At 36.8% G+C, this 17,873-nt stretch overlaps 1 protein-coding gene and 2 long non-coding RNA genes across 3 annotated transcripts; 1 reads left to right on the plus strand and 2 right to left on the minus strand.

The window, feature by feature from the left end:
- Window positions 1–7,287: 7,287 nt before the first annotated feature.
- LOC110884801 (transcription factor bHLH25) lies at window positions 7,288–9,234 on the minus strand. Its single transcript, XM_022132516.2, has 3 exons — window positions 8,277–9,234; window positions 7,730–8,092; window positions 7,288–7,622 (listed from the first exon to the last, which is right to left on the minus strand). The coding sequence occupies exons 1-3, from the start codon at window positions 8,751–8,753 to the stop codon at window positions 7,548–7,550; spliced, it is 915 nt and encodes a 304-aa protein (XP_021988208.1). The 5' UTR covers window positions 8,754–9,234; the 3' UTR covers window positions 7,288–7,547.
- A 3,307-nt stretch (window positions 9,235–12,541) lies between these two features.
- On the plus strand, window positions 12,542–13,756 carry LOC110884799. The gene is made up of 2 exons (XR_002561560.2): window positions 12,542–12,613; window positions 13,484–13,756. It is a non-coding gene; the product is annotated as an uncharacterized LOC110884799 (long non-coding RNA).
- Window positions 13,757–13,878: 122 nt separating this feature from the next.
- Window positions 13,879–16,025, minus strand: LOC110884800. The gene is made up of 3 exons (XR_002561561.2): window positions 15,862–16,025; window positions 14,639–14,757; window positions 13,879–14,552 (listed from the first exon to the last, which is right to left on the minus strand). It is a non-coding gene; the product is annotated as an uncharacterized LOC110884800 (long non-coding RNA).
- Between the last annotated feature and the right edge of the window lie 1,848 nt (window positions 16,026–17,873).

Here is a 17,873-nt window from a genome sequence, read left to right on the forward strand (position 1 = left end):
ATGGACAAACAAGACCCGTCTCCTTGGCCTCGTAGGCCATCTTGATGCGTGCTTGTAACAGGGAGACGATAGCGGAAGTCTTGATTCCCTCCCGGAAATTGATCATGGCTTGATCATGATCCATTTGAACGGTGGCAAGTTTGACCTCAGCTTCTTGGGTGACCTTCTTCAGCAGGCTTTCGTAGTGCCGGCTATTCGCTTCAGCAATGGCACCTTGGTCAGCAACGGTGCTTTCAAGCTGTTTGATCCTGGCTTCATGGAGTGCAACAGTACCACATGCATCATTATACAAGTGGAGCAAATGCTGGAGGCCCTGCACATCAATAACAGGTACAAGTTAGAATATATATATAATGACTAAGATATCCTATCAGGATATCCTGTTAGGATATACATGCAGGATATATGTGCAGGATATACATGAAGGATATGCGTCAGGATATTACCTTGTTAAGGAAGGATGTCATTGGCTCTAAGGAATCAGTGAAGCTGAGTTCGTCATAGGAGAACCCTTCTGAGCTTGGAGCACTGACTTCAAGACCCTTTCTCTTTTTTGCTGTGGAAGCGCGGGTCCTTGGGTTGGCCTTAGGAGCTGGGAGTGGCTTGGAGCTAGTAGCAGCAGGAGCCTCCTTCTTGACTATGGTTGGAGTTGGGTAACTATCAAGTTCATCGAGATCTAGATAGACTGGAACTTTGCTGGAATCTGCACATAGGGAGTAAAATTCTAAACCTCTCCTAAAAATATCAAATAAAAACATGTGTGTATAGGATATCTTACAGGATCCTTACCAGACATGTTTGCGCTTGAAAGAGGGCTTGGAGTTGGTGGAGATGGGTTGAAACTTCTCTCTGCCTCTGGAAGGAGTCTGATGGCGTCTATTCTTTTTTGAGAATCAACAAGTGGAGGTGTAATTTTCCTGAAATCAGCTGCATACACGACAGAGGAAGTTGGTCAGTTCAGGATATAAAGCAGGATAACAAGCAGGATCATCTTTAAACCCTAAATCCTACCCTTCTTCAACCATCTCATCGGATAATCCGTTCCACCAGGGATTGAATCCCTTTTTACAAAGAAATATTTGGATTGCCAACCATCCTCGTTCCAGGTGGCACGAAGTATCAATGGGTCACCAGAAGTAGAATAAAACAGAAACCTGCATGATCCGTGACATCTAAGTTTGTAAGCTAGGGGCAGATCATGGATAGAAAGGTCAGGAATGTGGTTTCTCTTGATTTGGTCAAGAACAGATAAAACACGCCAGAGCATTGGCATGGTTTGGCTGAAAGAAATTTTGGTGATATTAAAGAATTCGGAGATGAAATCCGGAAAGGGGAATTGTAGCCCTAGGGTAAAAGGGAAAGCACTAAAGCATATCCACTCGCTGGAGACCATATCCGACCGGATTTCCCGGTCAAACGGTCTGAACACGGTCCCTTCCGGGAAGATGCCGGAGGATTTCAAGGCTGACAGGTGAGCACTATCGAAGGTACATGCTTCCTTCTCCGGTTCTCGGAGAAGGTTCTGTTGGATGAATGTGGGAGCTGAGTCACCTGAACTGGACCTTGTTTGCCTGGGCATTTGGTCGCCTAAATTATCGCCGGAGAAAGATGATAAAGATGAATATGAAAATGAGGGAGAGAATATTACCTTTTCCTTGACGATTGTAGTTAAAAAAGAGATGGGGATGAGAAGATATAGGGCATGATGAGTAAATATAGGTCGGGTGGTTGAAAGCTGTCACATCAATAGTCTTATCTCTTAATTGCCTCGGCCACTGTGAAAAAAATGTAACCGTTAGGATATCAAACGGTAACATTTTTGGGGACAATTGTTATGGGTGAAATTCTGAGCCCATATCCTGGAAAATATCTTGATATATATCTTGTTTATATTATATCTGTTTACATCCGGGATGCTAGTTCAGGATATTGGTAACATCCTGAATGGTATCCTCGGGATTACTAATGGATTATGTGCAGGCACGTGAGTTAAAAGCTAGAAACGTTAACAAGACTTATTCCACGGAAGACTCGGTCCAAGTCGTTCAAGTGAAAACGTTGAAGCCGTGTTACTCGGTCCATAACGTTCACAATGGAATATTCGGAGTAGCCCATATTTGTAGGGATTATTGTTTATAATTCATTACTATAAATAGGGTATCAGATCAACTAGGACATCACAATCACTTCCGCTACACTCTAACACTTGCTCTCTAGCAATTTTCACTTTCACACAAATTCGTTGTAACACTTAGCGATCTGATCTATATCCTGCACTGTATCCTGAAGTTTAAAGCAATAAAAAGAACAAGGCAGCTGCGATTGTCAGCTCCCGAGGTTTTGTGCCGGCGATCTAGATTGATCAAGGGCTTTCCTCGTACATCTCGTGTCATTTACTTTACTTTCTTGCTCATTGTTTGATCGTAGATACAGCTCAATATCCTGGGCCGTATCCTGAACACTGTTTTTCCAAACAACATAACCAGCATATTTTCAACACATTTTTTAGCACACTACCTCACTTAACTAATTTGATCACTTAATTGCTTCGGTAATTTTTGACCAAAACATACGTTATTCAGTTTGTTGCAGATAAGATCAAAAAATATGACTCATTAAGTTGGATTTTATTCCTCATATTTTGGGGGCAATTGTTAGGGATGGATTTTCTAAACCTGAGGATCACGGATCCTCAAGTGCAGCCAGGATCACGGATCCTCAAGTGCAGCCAGGATCACGGATCCTCAATTCTGTTTGAATTAAGGATCCTCAGAAGACGTTGTAGGTTTAAGGATCCAAGATCCTCAATATTATCCTAACACTAACGGTTGTTTCCATTATATTTAAACTTGATTTGCAGGAGTACACGAGTAGGACTTGGTCTTACCGATATTCTTGGGGAATATGCTCTCAACATTCTACACGTGCATAGCTTAATGACCGTTATGGAAGTCGTGGGTAGCTAGCACCATTTGCGGGACGTTAGTTATTTAGTTTATTTCTATTTTTAAAAGGGGATAACAGCTTGATAGTTAGAACAATTAGCAACACACATATACACTTGAAAGCTCTCGGCAACTTTTGGCGAATATACACACATTACACACTAGTGATCCTTGTAACAAGCGTGTTATCATCCCGATTTGTAACCTTTATTTGTTCAATATAGTTGGTGATCGGTAGTTTCCATCACCCGAGGTTTTTTATGCCGGAGATCATCTCTTGATCAAGGGCTTTTTCCTTGTATAAATCATTGTGTCACTTGTTCATTTCATTTGAAGTTTGTTCATACATTCGCTATTCAATTTCAGCATCACACCTCACAAAATAAGATTTGGTTGCATTATCCTAGTCTGATTTTTGACCAAAACAGGTATGACAAGTAAGAATGAACAAAACGTGTTTGCCTGTGAAGCAAGTATGTCTGAGACACATGATATTAGAAGGATGAGTCGTTACATAACGTGTTTGCTACGAAGCAAACATGTCTGAGACGCATGATATTGGAAGGATGGGTCGTTACATTCCTTGTTCATGTTAACGCCTTTGCAAAAATTTCTTAATCTTGCAACAAATTTACAAATGACTTATGCTCTGATTTCTTGTATTATTATCTACTTGACATGTGTAATGCTTATCACGTGTATCAATCAATTGACGCTACTAACCTAATACCTTTTAGAAAAAAAAAATACATAATAAAATTTTGTAAACATATGGATGAATGGTTTCAACGTCATTTTTCGATTGACAATCACCTCCATGCATATTTGAGTCAAATGTTTGCATTTATATATAGTTATTGATGATGTGTAAATGTGAATGTGATTAATAGGTGGGTGCACAAACGTCATTAAATCCCCATGACCGGTTTTGAAGTACCTTAACCAAAAATTTAGATTTTAGTTATGACCCAACTAAACAAAACCTTCTCATGCACACCCTTAGAATTACTAACAAGTGTTGTGTTTTCCGTTGCATCGCGAATTTGGTTTTGGTTATGGCTCAAAACCGAACCGCCCCGTATATAGCCCTGAACTCACCAACCTAAGTGATATGTTTCCCGCCGTATCGCGCGGGTAAATGGCTAGTACATATATATTCTTCAAGAATACTACCTGAAACTCTATCAAGCATAATTTGTTGATGATGCTGCAATATTTGTTACTACTAACAAACAATATAAGATCTGTAATGGAAAGTTAATTAGGCTCCAAATACAAACTTTTTTGTGATCAATAAAACACAAATTCTTGGAAAGCTCACTACACAATTAATAATTTATCATAACAGTTTAAATTTAATTAACTCAATGAGTTGTTGTGGGAGCACTTTGTAAAGAACGAGCTTTTCACCGTAAGCATATTGACGACTTAGCTCATGGTATCAGTCAAATCGCCCGCTGATATTAATGAATTTAATAATGTGTAAACGTGAATGAAAATCGAAGGGACTAACCATCCAACCAAGTTCGGTTACCAAGAACTCCAGCTACAACCATGGCAGTAACATTATAACCATAAAAAAAAAAAAAAAAAAACAAGTTACAAAGAAAAACATATACACAATCATGTTGTTAAAAGGATAAATCTATGATGTGAGGGTGTGGTTTTGTTCATAATGTTCACTATCTAAAATTTGAACATCTTCTTCTAGCGATATAGGTGGAGAATGAACTGGATGATAAGGAACCGAATTGAGTGGACGGACTCATCATAAGCAATTTATTTACCCTAATATTATATATTATATAATTGAGTAAAAAGACTAACATACCTTTGTGTAATCTGATTTAACTAAAAAATCTAACTGGGTTTGGCCTAAAGGATAGAACGTGCAATATTTGGGAACATTAAGTACAAAACTTGTCAACTTTTGCATTAAAGACACCGCTTGCAAAACGGTGTAAAAATAAATGACAAAACTTGTAATTTACTCAAAAATATAAGGGTGAAGGGGGTGCACACCTAATAGGTGAGTGCCCTCTCTTACGCCAAACCAATCCCCGTGTGCCACGTCAACTCCCCTCTTAAACTCCCCTAACACCCCCATTTGATGGCGCCACTCCCCTATTAGGTGAATTGGTTTTTTTTTTAAAAAAAAAAAAATAAAAAATAAAGAAAAGCATTGATTGGTTGAAAGTGGGCTGGCCCCACCACCTTTCCCCTCTCTCCTTCGGTGAGCCGCCACCCAATTGTCATCCTCTCTCTTGTTCACCGAAGCATTGGCGCCACCCCCCTAATCGGGATTTCCCCTCCCCAATACCCTTTACCGAAGGCACCCCGTACCCCCTAAGAACATAATCAGCACTTGACAAGCCATATTCATATTTCTGTAAATATATTTTCAGTAACCATATTCTACTTTAAGAAGATATAAATATATTTTCAGTAGTAACCATATTCTAAAATCAAAATCAATGGCATGAAAATAATTACACCATCAATTACCTTGATTCGATTGGATGGTTTGGTTTGGTTTTTTCTCTAATGCTTTGTTGCAATGATGCATCAGCTTTCAAATGTTGTAAATTTTAGTATTCTTTCTGCAACAAAAGGGGCAAATAATATAATCTTTTGAATTCAACCTCAACCCAACCCAACCCAACCCAAATCAAATGAGTGTAAAGAAAACACATCCATTCATTGAAAAGGTGTAGTCTTGTTAGTGATGAAAACTTACTGTTGGTATGTAACAATCTTGAAAGGCTTTCATCTTCATTGGCGACATCACTAACCGCGTCTTCATCATCGACCGACCTAATTCTGATGTAAGGCAACGGATGGTTTTGAGAAGAGAAAAACAAAGACAAAAATGTTTAGAATTCCTAATTGAATGTGGGAGTTAATTGTCAATAATATGAAGTACCTAATGCATAAATAGGTCTAAAATGTTTAACTAATTGTTTAGAAGTAGGTTAATCCTGTTAAAATTGTATCTCCTCCTTTGGGAGGTCACCGGTTCGACTCCCACTGTGGTCTTAGGGGGGGGACGTCCCAATGATGGATCGTATCCTACCGAGGCATGGTGCGGTCTTGAGGGCAACCCGGTTTTACCCAGCTGTTACCCCAGCGAGTCTCTCGTGTGGGGGCAGTATGGTTTCCGGGCGGAAGTCAGCTTGCGCGGCGGCCGGGGCCCGATCGAACATCGCGTCCGAGAGTGCGGGGCTGACGGGGGAATGTCTTCGACATGAACCCGGTGACCAATAGGTCCGGTACATAGAAAGTCACCTTCCAAAAAAATTTAAGCCTTCAAGAACCTCCCTGTTGATACAACTTTGTGTGTCCGATGCTAAGCATATATGGTTGGAAGATATGAAGCAGTGCAGTGCAGTTGCGCCCCATGAGTTTGAGGCGGCAATCTAAGGCAGACTCACATAGTATAAATAGAGTTGTGTTGTGATTGTTCAGAGAGATTTGTGTGTAGCGCACCTAGCATGTGTGAGTCAGACACCTAGAGGTGCACATCTAGGTTGTCCAAATGTGCTTAAATGATGTAAACTCTTTCGGTATCAATGATCAAGCCGACTAGTTACTGATTTGTTGTTTATCTAGTTGTTATGCTGATCGTGTGATTGTTTGATTGTTGATTGACTCCTCTCACTCCCGTCTCTACATAAATTCCACTTACGAGCACAAGATGTTCGGTCGAATAGCGTTTTAGCAGCTATTTAGACTAAATGTGATAACCAATCCGCAATAAGTAACTTACCATGATTATCTAACTCGACAAAGATTTATTGGTTAACTATCACATCTTTCAAGTCATAACTAACGTCCACATGAATCACTATACGCCCCCTCGATTATATAGGGTGGCACACTGATGATGTCTACATTGTCAAACCTATGCAACACATAAAGTAAACCTAAACTGCTAGATGGTCACTAATTAATCATGTTACTTTCTCAAGACCACAACATTTATCATATTTGTGAGTACTGCTTGCACCTGAACCCTCCCACATTTTATAATGCATTCCTTTCTGGTTTAACTACAAAACATAATCAAAGAATATAAGATTCGGATACAAGATAAACACAATAAATAAACCATAAATGACCCAAAAACGCAATCCAAGTAAACTTACGCCGAAGAGGAAAAAAAAACCCTTGATACGACGTGAAAAAAAAATGAATTACATGACGCGTGTGAGCTCATGTGCTTGTGCGTGTGTATGTGGATACTACTTGGTCTCTCGTCATAAGATCCTGGTGCTTATCATTTGGATACAAACATTTCAAAAAACACAATCCACAAGATATTCTAAAGGCCTTTAAAACACTATTTACCAAATAACTGACTGACACAAAGCTTTGTGTTTTCATTTATAAACCATATAATAAAGAAAGGAAGTTGTGAACAGGAATGCCCACTTATGTACATCTAGCCATAAGGTTACTTATTTACAACAAGAGGGTGGTTTGTTAAAAAGGTCAACAAAGTCAACCAATACAGTTAGAAACAGAAACCCTCCTGCAAATTGAACCCAAAGGTTTCAATTCTTTTTACCAAGCAAGATTAACTGCACAGATAAAGAACCATCTTCACATGAATTGCTTGAGACCGGAATGTAAATTTCTTACAAAATCCTTGGTTGTCATCGTTAAATCTTTATCCATCTGTGAAAAAAATATAACATGGGTTTCAATTAATTCACACCAAAACACAAACTTCAGATATAAAATCAAAAGGTCAACACTCATCGCACAAAAAGTCAAATCTTTACCTGAGCAACTACGGTGATATGAAGCATGGAGTTGGCAAAGATCACAGCATTGCTGTTGATCACAGATAAGTGCAGCTTCTCTATTTCAGCTAATGTTTTTTCAACAACACCCGGTTTTTTCTCACAATGGATTCGTATTAGAACATCGTTGCGTATGAACCGCGCCTTGATTTCAGGCAATTGCTCTGATAAACAAGAGATATTCTCATCTGATGAAGATATTTCACCGCCGACGTTCACCATCTCAAATCTTCTAGATTCTACGTTTGATCTCTTCGAGGCCTGCTTCTCAAGTGTTTCCACTTTCTCTTGAAGGGTTTTCATGTACTCGATTGCATCTCCGAGAACAGAAGCCTTATCCATCTATCATTCGTAACATGCAAATTATGAGAAAATAGTGCACCCATGATGCATCCAAGAAAAGTTAGACGCGTGCGACTAACAACAAATGTCTTATATAACCTTCATTAGGGATGGAAACCGAAAATTAAAAACTAGTATGTAATCAAGAAAATTAAAAAAAAAAAAAAAATCATTTATTGTTTACCTTTTTGAGGTTAGGGAGTAGAGCAGAGAGGGCAATGAACCTTTGGCTGAGCGTTTCTCTCCTCTTTCTCTCAGCCAATATATGATCTTGATAAGGACCAACTCTTCTACTGGTGCTCTTAGTAGATGTTATACTTGCACCACCACTGCCACCTTCAAAATCTTTACTAAAAACATAACATTTTTCATTCCCAGAATAGGAAGATGGTAACTTATTACAACTAAAATCATCGGTACCCTTTGGCGACACAAAAGCTCTATCGTTCGCCTTCGCAAGAGACCCTTGACTAGCGCAATCACTTCCATGAACTAGATTCTGATTCACCAACAACTGATCACTGGTGTGAACCTTGACCTGTTTAGTGGGCCTTGGAGATGGTTCCATAACAGGATCATAGTATCCAACTCCTGTTAATGAACTGAAGTGATCATCAGCAGCATTAAATGGCCACTGAAAATTCAACCATGAATCCTCCATAGCATACAACTGTAACAATATTTTTGAGTTGTGGAATCTTTATAATGTACAATGATGAAAAGGGACACAGAATTTGATCAAAATGCACCAAACCAACTCTCTTAGACAATTCAACAAACACCTTGTGTGCAACCTTAAAAGATGAGAAAATTATGATCGTTGAAGTGGGGTTTGTAGGTGGGGTTTGAGGAGATAATTGGGTCATACATTGGAAGTTTCCTGGTCGGTGGTCTTGCCAAATTTCTGCTATCCACATTACACCTAAACCCCTCACCTGCACACGTTTGCTTTGAGATAATATAATCAATGTTTGTTGATATGATTAGAACTTGAAAGGATGTTTGAAAAACGGATCCTGATGTCGGGTCGTCGGAGGTCCATGTGAAAGAAGTGGGTACAGTACAGGCTGTATGTGTGGTGAGTAAACGACCAAGAATGTCTCCCCACCTACCTTCACCATCAATCATTATTCTCCACATTTAGCGGGAAATCACAATTTGTCGTATTTCATGTACATACGGAATAAAAAAAATCATTTTTTATAAAGAGGAAAAAAATCATTTTTTATAAAGAGGAAAAGACAAAAAGAGACACTAGCACGATGATAACCGGATAATAGATAAAGATTTGTCTAGACCCTAGACACCTGTCTTTATGCATGACCGTGCATAGCCTAGTAACAACGGTCGTGCTTGTACGGACTCTGTATAGAATGATTTTATTACGCTCAAATCATCTTCCGGTTTATAAACATCTCAATTATCGAGCATAGTAATTTGCTATTTTATTCATGAGTTACATTTTCTATATATTTTTTTTTCATGACAATAAGGGTTGGTTAATTGTTGTCAGAAAACAATAATATCTTGTTCAAACTCAAACCAAAGTGTTTATTCCCTAAAATCAACAATTTGATACAAATTGTTAAATAGAAACAATGAATCACCTCTTTAAGCGATGATCATCAATACAATGATCATCTAACAACTCTCAAACTTTCAAGATTCACGAATAACATGTGAAATCTTTGAGGAACCAAAATCAGAAAATCCTAGAGAAGTATTACAATCAAAGAACTCTCTGGATGTGTATTATGCTCCAAATGAGACAAACAAGGCATTATATAGCTAGGCCAGCAGGTCCGTGTTTCCACGCTCCAAGCCTTTATCTCCTGGTCCACTAGCAACACCAGCCCATCAGTTCCAACCCATCAACTTTATTTCATAAGCCCAACACTCGGGTTACCTCACATAAGACACATTAGGAAGTTTATTCTTATAACAACTAACAACAAATATAAAACTGTTAAAGGAGAGTATTCAAGAATGACCCCCTTGAGCACAACATGCCCACTCAGTTTTATATTTTAAATAAGTTAGTAAGTCCTAGCCACTTACACATATTATCATGTTGACTAGGCAAGAGACCCTTGGTGAACACATCATCAAGTTGCCCAGCTGCAATTTTTTCACGCAAAAAGAACAAGTCCACCTCAAAATGTTTCGTTTTATCATGAAACACATGATTCAAAGCTATCGAAAGTGCAACTATATTATCACATCTCAACAACACTAGATATTGTAGGTCAACATACAACTCTCTTAAAACATTAGCCAGCCATATCACTTCACAGACAACATCACACATAGATCTATACTTTGCTTTTGTAGAGGATCTAGCAACAAGTGATTGTTTTTTACCTTTCCAAGAGACAAGTGACTCTCCAAGAAACACACAATACCCAGAATTGGCATAAGCATTAAGTTGAAACTGACTACTTTTTACCATGACTCCTAACCCAGGAGCCTTCTTTAAATATCTCAACAATCTCATAGCCAATTGCATATGACCTTTTAAAGGTTTATGCATAAATTGACTAAGAAAGTGCACACTATATGATCCAAAAGGTTTGAAATCTTGCCTGAGGTTTGGCCAGTTTTGCGACTTCCATCCAAATGTTTGTTTTTTCGCAACTTGATCCAAAAGGTTTGAAATCTTGCCTTTTTCATCCGCTCGTTAACTCCATCCATTTTTCTACGTCAAGTCAGGGTATCTTATCTTTTTGTTAAATTAAAGAGAAATTCGGTCTTCTCCACTTTATGTACGTTATGCTCAATGCTTGTACATAAAGTGCAAAAGACCGAATTGTCCTTTAAGTTAACAAAAAGACAGAAATACCCCTGATTTAACAGAGAAAAATGAATGAAGTTAACGAGCCGAATGAAAATGACAAGATTTTAAATCTTTTGGATCCAGATGCGGAAGAACAAACCTTTAGATGAAGTCACAAAACGGCCAAACCTTAAGGACGAAAATGACAATTTACTCTTTGACGTATATTGAAGAATATTTAGGTAAGTTATGAGTTGGATGTATAAAAATATATGGTTAGATGGATGGGGATAACAATCTATATCATCCTTGATTGCCATAAAGATACCACCTAATCTCGACAACGACTTTCCTGCATGTTACATACCAAACGAGATAACAAAACCCAAAAGACTAGTCTGGTGGGTGAGAGAGCCCATTTGGTAAATAAATCCCACATTGGTTGCCCATACAACCAATGTGGGACAAGTCCCATACCTTGCAATGATATTAGTCCATAACAATCGACCCTCCTTAAGGGCCAACGTCCTCGTTGGTCACGGCTGGCTCTTTCCAGGCCACCACTCCATTGTGGATTGTGGATCGGGGCTTCAATCAAGCACTATTTTAGAGCCCCGGATTGTGGATTCTGGTGAGGTTTGAAATGTTGTTTTCTTTTGTTATCTTGTTTTAATGATTATTATCTTGTCAAGCAGTCATTAAAGTTTGCTTGAAATTATGGTTTTAATTTGTAGGCCGAGAGGATTTAGAATTGACTCTTACGGAACTGATTGAAGTATTTTCAAAGAAAGGAACTAAAGATCTAAATCTTCAGAATAAATTGAAGGGTCAGATCGAATGGCTTCCTGATTCAGTAGGGAAATTATCCAGTTTAAGCACACTAGATCTATCAGAAAATCGTCTTATTGCATTACCGTCTACCATCTCAGGCCTTTCATCACTGACGAAACTTGATTTGCATGCCAACAAAATCATTGAACTCCCAAAGATCTTTTGCTTATCTTCTCATGAGTTGGATTGGTATCAGAGCCAATCTAAGAATCTTGCACTCGCGTTCAAGAAGCCTTTGTTCAAACCCTAACTACCATAAATTCAAGCAATTGGAAGGGCAAATCACACCCAAATTGAAATTCAAGCACGAATTAGTGATCACCTCAGTGAAGTGATCATAAGGCATGTCAAATTTCACTATTTTGTTCCATCTCAAATTCTTGATGAATATTTGAAATTCGAAATTTGAACTTGAATGATGGATATTTGGGTGAAAATAGGATGATTGCATGATTAGAAACAAACCCTAGTTAGTAAACTAATGAATTGTGTTCATATGGATAAAACGCATAATCACTACTTAGGTGTTTAATGGGTTTTATATAATGATGAGGAACACTAGAGTTATGATCTTGAATTTGGTGTTAATGAGGCTTTATGAAGTTAATCTTGATATTGAACTATAAATTAGATGTTTAATTTGTAAAAGATGTTGAAATTGGCAAGATAACTAGTCATGGAACTCGATTGTTAATTTTATAAAATTATGCTCATTAGGTGTTTGATATAATGCCTAAAAGAAAACAAAATGTTGAAAATTCGAACAAAAACGCATGTCTGAATGATATGGCGAATTATGCATTATGTGTTATGAATAGAGTTCTAAACGGGTTGTGGTTGAACTCTATAGGCAAAGGGATCGAATCTTCAAGCGGACAAGCCGGAGCGAATACGCGCTTGAAGGGAACACACTAAAGGTACGTAACTACGGTTTCGTTACATTATGTTTGATCATGTATTTTTGTTAGTCGACTTTGTATTAGCATATTATGTGAACTTAGTATATATTTGAAGTGACGAAGTTCACTGGATAAACAAATGGGTCAAATGTTGGTTAAAATAAGTTTGGTGTGTCGTGAAGTGGTGGTTTTCATTAGACAACCAAACGGGTCAAACGATGGATAAATTGGTAGTGTTTGAAGTGATTTGATAGTCACTCGTTGATTATGAGTCATGAAAGCGTAGGCCGTTGAACGGACGCGCCAAAAGCTTTAAAGAACCCATGATATGGGTCAAAAGATATGAATCATAATTTATAGATATAGTAATAATGTTCATGATTGAAATCTTTCTTAACAAGCATGACATGTCGCGTGCGTAAATCTTGGGAATGGTAGTGAAACGCCAATGTTGACAAGCCCGGGGAAATGGGTAATTTTGTTTAGAAATCGTTAAGAATGAATTATGTAAAGTTTGACTTATAACCAAACGGGTCGAATAAATAAAAAGGGATTTATAGGCGATCAACCTATAAACAAGATTTTTATGCAAATAAAGATGATAAACGGGTCCGTATTTAAATTACAGACATGTAGGAAAAAGAATTAGGTAAAACAGACTTGTAAAACGAAAGTTATGACAATTTAAAGTTGGAAATTTGAAATAAAATCAAAGCTGGGCAAATGCAGCTGAAATAACAAACTGTCAGGCGAACTTAACGTTCTCGCGGCCTGCGAGAGACCCTGTTACTGGCAAAAAAATTTATTTTTATTTGTTTGATGTTGGAACTTGATTATACTCATTTCTATACTGCCAAAACTAACTTTTAAGTTGGTATTTGATCTCAGGTGATGTTAGTGATATTCCGGATGGTGATCAAGCAAATAACAAGAACCGAACACAAGACTTTTGAAGCTTCCGCAATGATATCTTTTGTTTAGTTTTAGTGTAAAACATGTAATCACTTGAATGTTTTAAACTAGTATGGGTGATGAAACTTGAACAACTTAATTATGTATGATCGTTAACTTGTCAAAGTTTTTGAAAGGTCGTATTTTTACATATAAAATACGTATTTTGCATAAAAAATTTTAATGTGAGACGGGTCTTACAGTTTGGCATACAATCTTCTTCATCACTATTGATGCCCATGCGTATCCCATAAATTCGCCATCGGAAATTGAAATTGAAGACGATTAAGATGTAGTTATCATGGAAAAAGCGTATTATTACTTTTACAATCAACTAGTGGGAATGCTGGCGCGTTGCGGCGGGTGTCCCAACTGATATCATATTCAGTTATGATGTCTATTTCGTACCACAACTGATTCTGAATTTCTAGCATGAAGTGATTGTTCCATACTCTCGGAGAAAAGTTCCTTAAGTTTATCATCACTAACCGAATCGTCCAAATTCTTAACGTACCGACTTTTCAACTCAAGTTCTCGTTCCGATTTCTTCTTAGCCTTTCCATCAACGCTTCAACAGCATTAGCAGCGTCATCCGGATTTTCAAAGTTAACGGACCCAAAACATTTTGATTTCCCATCTGCATCCCTCATAACAACCGCACTCGTTATTGTTCCCTACTCACCAAAGATCTTTTTTAAATCTTCGTTGGTGGTTGATTCAGATAGGTTTTTCACGTAGACATTGTTAAACTTTGTGTTGCTTAATGGATGAGTCACGTTCTTCCTTACGAAGAAAGTGACCGACGTAAACTTGCTTGTCGTTGATCAACATACCGTTGTTCAGATTATCGATTGCGGTTTGTGCAGCTTCTTCGGTTTCAAACTACACAAACCCGTAACCTTTTTAACTGGCCTGTACCGTCTGTAGCTATCTTGCAAGAGAGTATGTTACTGAAGCTAGAAAATATGTTGTGCAATGCCTTGCTGTCAATTGATTTATCCAAATTCTGCACACAAAAACGAATGTAATTAGAAACAGAAAGAACATACTGCACGAAAGTGAGCCTTAGAGACATATTAACGATGGTTATACCTTGATGAATATATTTGCAGTTCCACTTTTACGAACGCTTGGGTCTCTATGAGAGTACATGATATGAATAGCTTTCCCATTTACCGCAGTGAAATTGAGTACGTCAATAGCCCTTGCAGCTGTAAAACACATATAAGGCACAAACAACTTGTAACCCAACTATGTGCAACAAAAATATAGTAGACATAACAAATGCACCAATTTAAATAACAGCCACCAGCAAAGGGTTCTACGTATAACATAAGAATCTAAATTCCAATTTATATATGTGAAAAAGAATTCTTGCAGTAATAAGTTGATTAACAAAGGTTGCAGTTAAATAAACAAATTTTCAAATGCATATAAACACAAAAAATAACAATAAATTACAATAAAAAACTAATTTAATAGCAAACAACCAAAAAAAAATATCACAAATTCACAAAAGCAAAGATCATGGGTTGCAAATAGGGTTGTAGACGAACCGAACGAACACGAACGAGACCTTGTTCATGTTCGTTTGTTAGAGAATATATGTGTTCACGAACGGTTCATGAACACTTACCAAACAAGATTTTATGTTCGTGTTCGTTTGTTAAGGAAATAAACTTGTTCGTGTTTGTTTGTTAATTTTAGGAAACAAACGAAAACGAACGTTGATGAATACAAATGGAAACAAACAAACACAAACATGAATTCATGAATAGATCATATAATACACTAACACTTATTAAATATTTTATTTGTCAGGACCTTTTAATATTTAAATAAAATATAAAAACAAAACACTTATGAACTATCGAACACGAACGAACACGTTACCGAACGTTCACGAACATAAATGAACGAACGCGACCTTTGTTCATGTTTGTTCATTTAGCTAAACGAACGAAATTTCTTGTTCGTGTTCGTTTGTTTAGTAAAAGACTGAACACAAACGAACTTCCCGCCGAACGGTTCACGAACTGTCCGCCGAACGTTTGGTTTGTTAACAGCCCTAGTTGCAAAACTCCATTAAACTACACTTTAACAATAAACAATGCATCAATAAATGCACAAGCAAATCAACGGATTGGGGAAACGCACATGTATAACAACGGGTCGGGTCGGGTCATGGGTCAAAACGGGTTCGGGTCAAAATAGGTCAATTAAAAAAGGGTTGTTTTCGTTCGGGTTTAAACAGGTTCGGATCGGAACGGGTCCGGGTTGAGTACGGGTCAATACTTTTTAATAAAAACACATACTTTAATCTCTACGGCTGAAAGAGCCCGAAGAGCGGATTCTAGTTCCTCCTCAGTAGCTCCGGTCTTGACCCATCGATACAAACCACAATCAGGCATCTCAGCAGATGTGTACTGGTTTTCTCGCAGAAGTTTTTTAAGTTTCTCTAATCCAACTAACTCCATGCCAGGGGCGGACCCAAGCCCACTCTAAGGTGGGCGGGCGCACCCCCGGGGAAAAAATATTTTAGTGTTAAATTCTGTCGAAAATTCCGTCCGCACCCCTTGGAATTTTTCGTCCGCACCCCTTGGAATTCTTCGACCGCACCCTTGAAATTTTTCGTCCGCACCCCTTTGGTAAAAAGTGTTATCAATTTATATTTTAATTTTTTTACTAAACTCTTATTTAAAAAAAATACTACCTAAATTATATAACTTTTAATACCTAACTAACTAAACCTAAATACCCATACATTTACCCACTTATAATTCCTAACTAGCTAGCCCACTAAGTCTTAGCCCATTAACCAAACCCAACAATATTTCAAACTATAATAAAATAATTAAAGCTCAAAACCTTTAGAAATTCTCTCCCACTCTCTCCCGCTCTCTCCCTCTCTTGCGTCCCTGCACTGCCAACGAACAACATCACCCAACGACAACAGTCCAGTAGCCGGCAACCACCATAATCAGCCACCATACCACCGTCGGTTGACACCAAATCTAACCGGAATCCGAACACGGGTAAGTTTCTTTGTTATTTTGATGATTTTGGTTGATATTATAGGAGAAAAAAAGGTAATGAAGTTGTTAAATAGGTTTGAAATTTTGTGTTTTGACATTGTTTATAATTGTTTAGATTATTTTTAGGGTGATTATGTTGTTTATATATTTTTAGGGTGATTACAACTAACGTTATGATTTCTAGGCTTGAATAGTTGAAAATTAAAATTGAAACATTATGTTATGGAGCGATAAACTTATGTTATATAGAGAAAGAATTGTTTAAAAAATTAGTTTTAAAGATGTTTTGGATATATTTCAAAAAATGAAAACCCGTAGGGCGTCAACGTTTTAATTATGTTTGTAACAAAGTTTACATGTTTTTGATTATTATATAAATTTAGTTTGATGTTTGTTTGTTGTAATAGACGTGCTGCGACGGACATGTCAAACAGGAAAAAAATAGATAAAAAACGTTGAACTCCACACGCACGTTGCGGCGTGTTAAGTCGGAAATTTAGAACGACACGTTAAACGGAGAACTTATGAAAGATGAAAAGTATATAAGATACTAAAGTTGAAAGTAAAAAAAGTGTTGAGATTAAATTGCAAAAGATGAAAAGCTTTGGGTTGAAAGTAAAAAAAATTAAAAGAGTTAAATTACAAAAGATGAAAACTTTTGAATTAGAAGTGAAAAATCAAATTAATCAAATGGGTTAAAATACCAAAGATTGAAACTATAGAGTTAAATTGCCAAAGATTGAAATTTTAGAGTTAAAAAAGAAATCAATTATACAAAAGAGATAAACAGATTTAGTTAAATTGATGTTTAATATTATTATTATTATTATTATTATTATTATTATTATTATTATTATTATTATTATTATTATTATTATTATTATTATTATTATTTAATAAAGGAATAAAATAAAAAATAAGGGTGAGAAATTACCAGAAAATGACACGTGTTCAAAAATGATTTTTGTTTATTAGTATAGAAAGATTTCTATTATCTTTATTTAAATCATATATTTTTATTAAGTGTATTAATCGTAGCTTTCAGTATATTCGTATATTATATGAATTAAGATTTAATATTTAAACTAAAACTAATTTAAAAGATAAATATGAGATAATTATTTTGTTGTGGCACATGATATTATTTGGAATTAGTAATTATAATAGAGATAAAGATAATGTATTAAATACTAAAATTTTATATATAATTTGGAAAAAATAATAATAAATACAAGTTGTGAGGTTGAAGAAAAAAATGTCATGTGACATTATTTGTAGTCTTTTATTATATG

The sequence above is a fragment of the Helianthus annuus genome, chromosome 10 (genome assembly GCF_002127325.2).
Source record: "Helianthus annuus cultivar XRQ/B chromosome 10, HanXRQr2.0-SUNRISE, whole genome shotgun sequence".
Taxonomy (NCBI): Eukaryota; Viridiplantae; Streptophyta; class Magnoliopsida; order Asterales; family Asteraceae; genus Helianthus; species Helianthus annuus.